General features: G+C 42.7%; 1 protein-coding gene across 1 annotated transcript in view; it reads left to right on the top strand.

The window, feature by feature from the left end:
• Positions 1 to 832: 832 nt before the first annotated feature.
• The window catches only part of LOC141083297 (aldo-keto reductase family 1 member C1-like), a 31,088-nt gene continuing 21,755 nt past the window's right edge, over positions 833 to 10,165 (top strand). Inside the window, exons 1-6 of the mRNA XM_073567478.1 lie at positions 833 to 1,061; positions 1,236 to 1,409; positions 1,496 to 1,612; positions 1,702 to 1,779; positions 8,466 to 8,588; positions 8,905 to 9,014. Of these exons, the coding sequence (XP_073423579.1) occupies positions 978 to 1,061; positions 1,236 to 1,409; positions 1,496 to 1,612; positions 1,702 to 1,779; positions 8,466 to 8,588; positions 8,905 to 9,014 (686 nt within the window). The 5' untranslated portion in view covers positions 833 to 977. The remainder of the gene's footprint in view (positions 1,062 to 1,235; positions 1,410 to 1,495; positions 1,613 to 1,701; positions 1,780 to 8,465; positions 8,589 to 8,904; positions 9,015 to 10,165) is intronic.

Raw genomic sequence — 10,165 nt, 5'->3', positions numbered from 1 at the left:
GGTACCGAGCTTACCGGCAAGAGACTGTCGCCCCTCTCCAAATTGGGCTCGCGAGCTGCCCACGGTCGTCCTCAACTGCTGCCGCTCCACTCCAACCCGTTGCGACCTGCCCGATGCCTCCCGCGGCCGCTGACGCGCCTCTTCAGCCTGTGGTTGCGGCCTGCCCGCTGCCACCCCATCTCCGTCCTTGGTTGCGGCCTATTCATCACTGCCCACAGCTGCCATTACCCCGCTGCAGTTGGCAGTTGGGGCCTGCTCCTCGCCTAAGGAGAGACTCTTTGCACAGGCCTAGTCCGTGCTCGTGGCCTACCAACCGCCACTCTTCCAGACTACGTCACTACCCTGCTTGGGGGGACTGGAGTCCCCGAGGACTCGCTAATAAACGGGACCCTGCTGTGGCTACAGGGGGTTACCGCAACGAAAGATTTCCTTAGGGCCTGTTGTGCCCCAACTCCTCCTGGGAGCTGAGACGCCTGAAGACTACTACAGTAGTCTGAATCAGTCTGATCGACTCTCTGGATCATGATTATTATGACTGACACTCGAGTTCTCTGACTGTTGATTCGTTGTGATTGAAATTAGGTATCATTAAAGTTTATGCTTTGTAATTGACACTTGTGATCCTGGTTGGTGATTGACACTCTGGATCATGTTGTTTGAGTTTGATGCTTTTGTAGGATCAGAAGGAAACTTTTCCACTTTAAGGGCAGATTCTTTTTTGCTTTATGTTTTTTTTTCTGTTTACTTCTTATGAAACAATCAGGAATACACAGCCTTCTGCAGTTTCCCCGTGACTTCACTTTTCATTTTTCCCATCACATATGTTTATGCAACTACTAAGCAATGACGCTGCAGAATCCCTGTCGAATAGGAGGCCGCCTTCACTAACCTATGGGACGGGCTGTACGGTAGGGGAAGGACTAGACAAAATACAGGCAGCACCTTGTGCACTGCGAGACACTGGGACACATTAAACCATGGCTCTGAATCCGGACTCCTACATGGTGCTGAACGATGGGAATAAAATGCCAGTGATCGGATTTGGAACTGGGGCAGACTCGGTGAGTGCATCAGACATAAAGTAGTGCCTGCACCCCTGAATCCAAAGCAAAGCGGCATTACTGCCGGTCTCTCACCACCGTAATGTTTCCCTATTTAGGACACTGTGCCATCACTTCGTGCGTCATTTACCCCATAGGGAAATATTGAGATTTATAAAAATTTCATCTTATTAGGCTAGGTACACCAATGAACAGGCCCATGAGTGCACCAAGGTGGCCATTGAAGTCGGATACCGTCACATCGACTGCGCTGATTTATATGAGAATGAGGTCGAGGTCGGCCAAGCCATTAGATCAAAGATTGCAGATGGGACTGTGAAGAGAGAAGACATATTTTACACTGGGAAGGTGACCAATCAAAATATTCTTTTCACTTTAACATGACCACTAGGTGGCGATGACGAACTGTTACAGGTTTTTAATATATTTTGTAGCTTTGGGGCAATAACCACACTCCCGAGAGGGTCCGACTCGGGCTGGAGAAATCTCTGAAGGATCTGCAGCTGGATTACATGGATCTCTTCCTTATCCACACTCCCGTGGAGTTTAAGGTTGGTGGATATGTGTGTGGGATCGATCGTGGCTTCCAATCAATGCCGAGCAGAAGGCATTATATGTGAATTCTTTTTTTCCCCTTCAGCCCGGAGATAATCTCTATCCCACAGACGAAAATGGAAAATTTATTTTTCATAACACAGATATCCGAGAAACATGGAAGGTAAATTATATGTAAGATTATGGGTGACTCCGGGCAGAATAACTTCCCTTCTGTTAGAATCTGTTTAGTTTGTGACTATCTGCCATTTTCTTGTAAGTGTTCTGGCTGCTGGTCTTTTTCCTCTGGTGCTGGGTTTGTCTTTGGTCAGGTGATTGTATCACTCTATTAATCTGCACCTGTCTCCCAGTCCTTGCAGGACAACAGTGTTAATCCGCTTGAGTTCTGGCTTGGAGCTTTGCTTTGCCTTCTGTGTGTGTAATTTGTGCAGTGCTGGGACCTCTGGTTCTGCTGGTCTTAGTTTCTTTTTTCAATTTGTTTCTGCAGCCTTCTCTTTGTTTTCTATTAGGAGGTTACCCGTTTTTGTACCCAGTCCTTAGATCCTTCAGGGACCCCCTTCCCCCGATCTATAGGTCTTCGATGGAGATTAACCTAGGATCGTTGGTGGGTCTATTTGCAAGGAATGGGTCACCCACTCCATCGTAGGGTATCAGCCTAGTCGCAGTGCAGGGTCAGTTTTCCCCCTTCTTCCCCAGTCCTGTGCTGCAGATCCGTAACAGTTTGTCCAGCCCGAGAAAGTATACATATATATAAATAAAAACCTCCCGGATTTTTGCAATATGAACAGTGTTCAGGATTTTGCTCAATGCCTGCAAAGGTTAACGTTGGAAGTTGCCAGCTTCCAACAGCACGTGAGCAATTGCCCTGGAATCTGCCCTGAGGAACCTATTGGCTTTTCCCGAATGTTTTTCTGGTAAACGGAGGGAATTTTTTTCGTTTAAAAATGCATGTTTGCTTTATATTCAGCTTAGACCCAGGTCTTCAGGGGCTGAATTACTGCGTGAGGGGATTATTATGTCATTATTGCGAGGTGAGCCGCAAGTTTGGGCATTTTCATTGCGTCCGGATGACCCTTGTTTGATGTCAGTAGAAGCGTTTTTTTCTGCTATGGGGTATTATATGATGACCCTGATCGGGTCATTACAGCCGAGGCAAAACTCAGACTCCTGAAGCAGGGTTCTGACGACGCTGAGAGATATTGTACCCAGTTCAGATGATGGTCTTCAGAAGTCAGCTGGAATGATCCAGCACTCAAGAGTCAGTTTTTAGCAAGTTTGAATGACAGGGTTAAAGATTTACTCATTGCATATCCTGCACCTGCTACACTTGAGGCTGCCATGCAGTTAGCTATCCGGGTGGATAGAAGATTGAGAGATAGACAGAATGAGGAGAAGGTTTCAAATGTGCTGGATCCAGTCTCTCAGGAGATCCCCGTTGACTGTGGGGAACCGATGCAACTTGGGGCGATGTCCTCTCATTCCCAGGATAGGGAGAGAAGGTTTTCTAGGGGATATGCCTTTATTGTGGTAAGACTGGCCATTTTATTAAGCAATGTGAAGGACGCATAACTCAGGAAAGTAGGAAAAAAAAGGTCAATCAGAGTAATCCTCCCGTTCGTATTGCATTTTCACTGTCCGCAGGAGTTTCTTTTTCTGGTAGTTCTACCTGTCGTGGTCATTCTATTGACTTTCAAGTGATGGTGGACTGTGGTTCTGCACTTAATTTGATTGATCAACAATTTCTGGACAAGTATAAGATTGATTCTGTACCTTTATCATCCCCTTTTCCTGTAGTGTGTGAATAAGGTCCTGGGAAAGAAAGGAAGAGGGGAAAACAGAGGGAGAGCGCTCTCTAAGCGTAGTGGATGAGTCAGTTCAGCTTGGTGAGAAAAATACAACTTAAAACTTGCTCACCTTGTGTAGTTGTGCATGAAGGCACAACATTGGAAAAAGTTTGCAAACAAGGGTGATCCTTCCACCGGTATGCTGCCCGTCTGTAATAGCATGGAGATAATTTTCCTTTCCCAGAAAGAAATTTTCCTCCACGTCATATCGCGAATAAAGAAGTTTTCAGGGCGCTTCCTTCAGAGGATCTTTAACCCAATTTGAAGCAAGAAGGTTATAAAGCCAAATAACTGAGTATCTCTGATGTTAAATCAGATGATATTTTATTGGCTAAGTAAAATGCAAAATTTTTTAAAAAACAATAAAAACATTAAAACATTTTTTGCTATAAAAAAAAAAAACGCGTTTCGGCCGTGTAGGCCTTCATCAGGTGTATAAAAAATAATTTTGTTGTAAGCTATTTATACCCCATTTTACAACAAAATAATTTTTTATATACCTGATGAAGGCCTACATGGCCGAAACGCGTTGTTTTTTTTAATAGCAAAAAATGTTCTAATGTTTTTATTGTTTTTTAAAAAGTTTTGCATTTTACTTAGCCAATAAAATATCATCTGATTTAACATCAGAGATACTCAGTTATTTGGCTTTATAACCTTCTTGCTTCAAGAAGATCCTCTGAAGGAAGTGCCCTGAAACTTCTTTTCCTGTAGTGGCGATTGATAACACTCCTCTAGAGCATGGGTGCGTTTCTCGAAAGGTCACCGGGTTTCCATTCACTGTGAATATGGAACAACAGGAATCTTTAGATTTGTTTGTACTTGATAAATTGCTTTTTTAAGTTGTCTTTGGATTACCCTGGTTAAAGATGAAGAATCCTGTACTGGACTGGTCGTCAAGTACGATAAGATCCTGGGGTCAGGGGTGTTATGGGAAATGTTGTGATGTACACATTGCTGCTGTTGTAAAGAGTGAGCTATCTGAAACCATTCAGGAATACTGGAAAGTATTTTCAGAAGTGGAGTCACAAACTCTACCGCCTCATAGAGATTACGATTGAGTTCGTCCCAGCTGCTACTCTCCCTAAGAGTCATTTATTTCATCTGACGATTCCCAAGAGGGAGGCCTTAAAGGAATACCTGCAGACTAGTCTTGCTGCAGGTCATATAAGACCGTCTAAGTCCCCTGTGGCCGTGGGATTCTTTTTTGTCAAGAAAAAAGATGGGGGTCTTAGGCCGTGCCTGGATTTCAGAGAGTTTAATAAGATCAGTTTGCTCAATCCTTACCCCTTGCTGCTAATTCCGGTTTTGTTTAATCAATGAGTTGGAGCCAAGTGGTTGTCTAAGATTGTTCTCCGTGGGGCATATAATTTTCTGTGGGTAAAAGAAGGCGATGAATAGAAGACAGCCTTTAATACCCCGGAAGGTCATTTTGAGTGTCTGGCAATGCCTTTCGGCCTTACAAATGCCCCGGCGTTCTTTCAAAATTTCATTAACAACATTCTGAGGCCGTTGATCGGTAGGAGTGTTATTGTTTATTTGGATGATATTTTGATCCACTTGCCCAATCTGGAGTCGCATTGGCAGAAAGTATGCAAGGTTCTGCAGATTGTGAGAGAAAACTCACTTTTTGCTAAACGGGAGAAATGCAAGTTTGCGGTACAGAAAATCATTTTTTTTGGGTACTTTGTTTCCAGTGATGGGTTTGAGATGGACCTGGTGAAGGTTCAGGTGGTATTGGAGTGGCCTAATCCTGAATGCTTGAAGTAGATTCAGAGATTCTTGGGGTTTGCTAATTATTATAGAAAATTCATCAAGAATTTTTCTGTTATCGCCAAACCCCTAACTGATCTGACTAACAAGGGTGCCAATACTGTCCAATGGTCCCCTGAGGCTGTGAAGGCCTTTGAGCATCTCAAGGAGAAGTTTAGCTCTGCTCCTGTTTTGATCCCTTTCTGGTAGAGGTGGATGCCTCATCAGTAGGAGTGGCAGCTGTTCTGTCACAGGAGGGAGAGGATGGGGTACATCCCTGTGCGTTCTTTTCTAAGAAATTTTCGGAGGCGGAGCTCAACTACAATGGGAACAGAGAATTGCTGGCTATTAAGCTTGCGTTTGAGCATTGGCGACATTTTTTGGAAGGCGCTAGACATCCTGTACAAGTCTTTACTGATCATAAGAATCTGATCTATCTGGATGCTGCTAAACGTTTGAATGCCCATCAAGCTAGGTGGGCATTGTGTTTTGCCCGGTCCCATTTCTCTGTGATCTATATCCCTGGGACAAAGAATGTTAAAGCTGATGCTTTGTCTCAAAGTTTCTCCCCAGCGGTTAATACTGAAAAGGAGGAATCTATTCTGCAGAAAGGGATGGTGGTGGCAGCTTTACGTTCTGAGTTAGAAAATAGCATTCTTAAAGCCCAGGATGCGGCACCAACCAACACTCCGTATGGGAAATTATTTGTGCCTAAAGCCATGAGGAGAGCTTTGTTTACGGAATGTCATGAGTCTCATTTGGTCGGTCATAGAGGGATTGCCGAGACTAGAAAGTCGATTGGACGGAGTTTCTGGTGGCCGGGGTGGCTATGAGAAATCGTCAAATGGGTGCATCAGTGTACCGTGTGCGCTAGGTCTAAGGCTTCTCATGCTCCAGCGGCAGGGTTGCTGTGCCCATTATAGGTTCCTAATTCCCCATGGACGCACCTTGAAATGGATTTTATCACCAACCTGCCGGTCTCTGAGGGTTTTTCTGTCATCACCAACCTGCCGGTCTCTGAGGGTTTTTCTGTCATCTGGGTTGTAGTGGACCGGTTTAGTAAGATGTCATCTGGTCCCGTTCAATAAATTACCCTGCGCTAAGACACTTGCCAGGGCATTTGTGAAAGAGATTGTCAGACTCCATGGTGTTCCCACGGACATTGTCTCCGATAGGGGACCACAGTTTGCTGCTTGATTTTGTCATGCCTTTTGTGACAGACTTAAGGTTCATTTGTCATTTTCGTCGGGTTATCATCCAGAGTCCAATGGACAGACCGAGAGGAAGAACCAGGACGTTGAGCAGTTTTTGAGATGTTTTGTAGCAGACAATCAGGAGATGTGGTCGGAATATCTACCATTAGCTGAATTTGCGCTCAATAATCATACGTCTTCTTCGGCTGGGTGTTCTCCTTTTTTTGTTGTACTGGGAAGCATCCATCTTTCAGTCCTTTTTCTAGGATTGGGGTGGCGGTGCCTGAGGAGGAGAGTTTTTCTGGAAATTTGGAAAGGGTTTGGACCAGTGTACGCCATAATCTGAATCAGGCTAATAGGAAGTCTAATATTTTGTCCAACGAAGAAGCGAGGCGAGGATTGTTGTTGGGGACATGGTGTTGTTGTCCTCTAGGAATCTGTGTTTAAATATCCCTTCTAAAACGTTGGGGCCTAAGTTTGTAGGATCCTTCAAAGTGGTTCAGATTGTCAACTCGGCAGCGGTCAGGTTGGACATTCCTTCGTCCTGGAAAATTAATTCAGGTTTTCATGTATAAGGTGGTTATGCCGTCTGCTCCTCCAACTGATGAGGACTGTGAGTTTGAGATTTCATGCATTCTTGATTCCATGTGGCATAGAGGAGGGTTACAGTATCTCGTGTCCTGGAAGGGTTTTGGTCCTGAGGACATTTCCTGGGTGAAAGCTGTGGGCGCCTCAGCCTCAAGATTAATTAAGGCTTTTCACAGGAGATTTCCAAATAAGGCCCGGCATAGAGGATCCGGGAGATCCTTGTTCAAGGAGAGGTACTGTTAGAATCTGTTTAGTTTGTGACTATCCACCGTTTTCTTGTAGTGTTCTGGCTGCTGGTCTTTTTCCTCTGGCGCTTGGTTTGTCTTTGGTCAGGTGATTGTATCACTCTTTATTACATCCATGATGAAGTGGTTCTTAGGGTCACAGAGACCAAATTCCTTGGTGTTATCATCTCTCATGATCTTAAATGGGGGAAAAACGTGGATGCTGTTATAAGAAAAGCACAACAGAGGATGTTCTTCCTGCGTCAGCTGAAAAGATATGGTTTGTCTAAGAATCTGCTGATCTTATTCTTTAATGCTGTCATCAGATCTGTGATTTGTTCCTCTCTGATAGTCTGGTATGGGGGAGCCACTGCGCATGACAAACTCCGCTTACAAAGGACTTTCAGAACAGCAGAGAGAATTATAGGTTCCCCCCTGCCTAAAATCCAGGATCTTTATGATAAGAGTATTCGATCCCACGCATTGAAAATTTCATCCGATCCCTCTCACCCGGGACACTCCTCATTCCAACTACTCCCTTCAGGACGTCGCTTCAGAGTCCCCAAATGCAGCACCAACCGCCATATGAACAGCTTCTATCCACTCTCTGTTCAACAATTAAATCGTCATGTGTAGACTATATACTGTATCTGTCTTGTTAGATGTTACTTGTTGTATCTGTTGTTATATATTATGTTGCCTCTTTGCCACAAAGAATTCCTTGTATATATGTAATATGTACTTGGCGATAATAAATTTGATTTGATTGATTTGATTTGATTATTAACCTGCACCTGTCTCCCAGTCCTTGCTGGACAACAGTGTTAATCCGCTTAAGTTCTGGCTTGGAGCTTTGCTTTGCCTTCTGTGTTTTAATTAGTTCAGTGCTGAGACCTCTGGTTCTGCTAGTCTTAGTTTCTGTTTTCAGCTTGTTTCTGCAGTCTTCTCTTTTTGTTTTCTATTAGGAGGTGACACGTTTTTGTACCCAGTCCGTAGATCTCTCAGGGACTCCCTTCCCCCTATCTATAGGTCTTCGCTTAAGATTAACCTAGGATTGTTGGTGAGTCTATTCGCAAGGAATGGGTCGCCCACTCCATCGTAGGGTATCAGCCAAGTCATAGTGCAGGGTCAGTTTTCCCCCTTCTTCCCCAGTCCTGTGCTGCAGATTTGTAACATCCTCCTCCATACGGGGTAAGATTCCCATTTTCGGATGGAGCATCTCTCTAATTAACTTACCATAACCTCTAGGCTATGGAAGCGTGCAGAGACGCCGGCCTCGTCCGATCCATTGGAGTCTCCAATTTTAACCGTCGGCAACTGGAGCTGATTCTCAACATGCCAGGACTCAAGTACAAACCAGTGTGCAACCAGGTACATATCACTGCTCATCAAGGATCAATTACAAATAAATATCCTAAAGAATTAGAAAAACTTGTAATTTTAAAAAACCCTACAGGCACTCTCCCCTACAGGTTGTGTGTGGTATTGCAGTACAGCTCCTTTCACGTTAATGGAGCTGTAATACCAGATATAACCCATAGACAGCTGTGGCGCTATTTGTGAAAAAAAAGGAGCGACGTTGTGATATGCTACCATCAACATGTTGTTTAAAGTGAAATGTTCTTTAAATTATTGCATATTATCTTCACTGATATATACTGTAATGAACCATTATATCTCTGCACAGGTAGAATGTCACATATTCCTCAATCAGAGCAAATTACTGGAGTTCTGCAAATCTCGTGATATTGTGCTGGTCGGATTCAGTGTACTGGGGTCCAGCAGAACAGAGGGCTGGTAAGAACAAGGATATTGGTTCAAGAATATAACTACTATAATATTGTTCCCCATGTACAAGAATGTGACTACTATAATACTGCCCCCTATGTAGAAGAATATAACTACTATAATACTGCTCCTATGTACAAGAATATAACTACTATAATATTGTTCCCTATGTACAAGAATGTGACTACTATAATACTGCCCCCTATGTACAAGAACATATCTACTATAATACTGCCCCTATGTACAAGAATATAACTACTATAATACTGCCCCCTATGTACAGGAATATAACTACTATAATACTGCTCCTATGTACAAGAATATTACTACTATAATATTGCTCCTATGTGCAAGAATATAACTACTATAATACTGCTCCTATGTACAAGAATATAACTACTATAATACTGCCCCTATGTACAAGAATATAACTACTATAATACTGCCCCTATATACAAGAATGTAACTACTATAATACTGCTCCTATGTACAAGAATATTACTACTATAATACTGATCCTATGTACAAGAATATAACTACTATAATACTGCCCCTATGTACAAGAATATTACTACTATAATATTGCTCCTATGTACAAGAATATAACTACTATAATACTGCTCCAATGTACAAGAATATAACTACTATAATACTGCCCCTATATACAAGAATGTAACTACTATAATACTGCCCCTGTATATAAGAATATAACTACTATAATACTGCTCCTATGTACAAGAATATAACTACTATAATACTGCCCCTGTGTACAAGAATATAACTACTATAATACTGCCCCTATGTACAAGAATATAGCTACTATAATACTGCCCCTATATACAGGAATATAACTACTATAATACTGTCCCTATATACAAGAATATAACTACTATAATACTGCTCCTATGTACAAGAATATAGTTACTATAATACTGCCCCCTATATACAAGAATATAACTACTATAATACTGCCCCCTATGTACGAGATTATAACTACTATAATACTGCTCCCTATGTACAAGAATATAACTACTATAATACTGCCATTATGTACAAGAATATAACTACTATAATACTGCTCCCTATGTACAAGATTATAACTGCTATAATACTGCCCCCTAAGAAAAAGAATATAACTACTATAATACTGCCCCTATGTA

This window comes from Dendrobates tinctorius, unplaced genomic scaffold, assembly GCF_039654945.1.
Source record: "Dendrobates tinctorius isolate UK_male_01 unplaced genomic scaffold, ASM3965494v1 ptg000020l, whole genome shotgun sequence".
NCBI classification, from domain to species: domain Eukaryota; kingdom Metazoa; phylum Chordata; class Amphibia; order Anura; family Dendrobatidae; genus Dendrobates; species Dendrobates tinctorius.
Note: the sequence above shows the minus strand (reverse complement) of the source record. Positions and strands in the feature narration are given on the sequence as shown.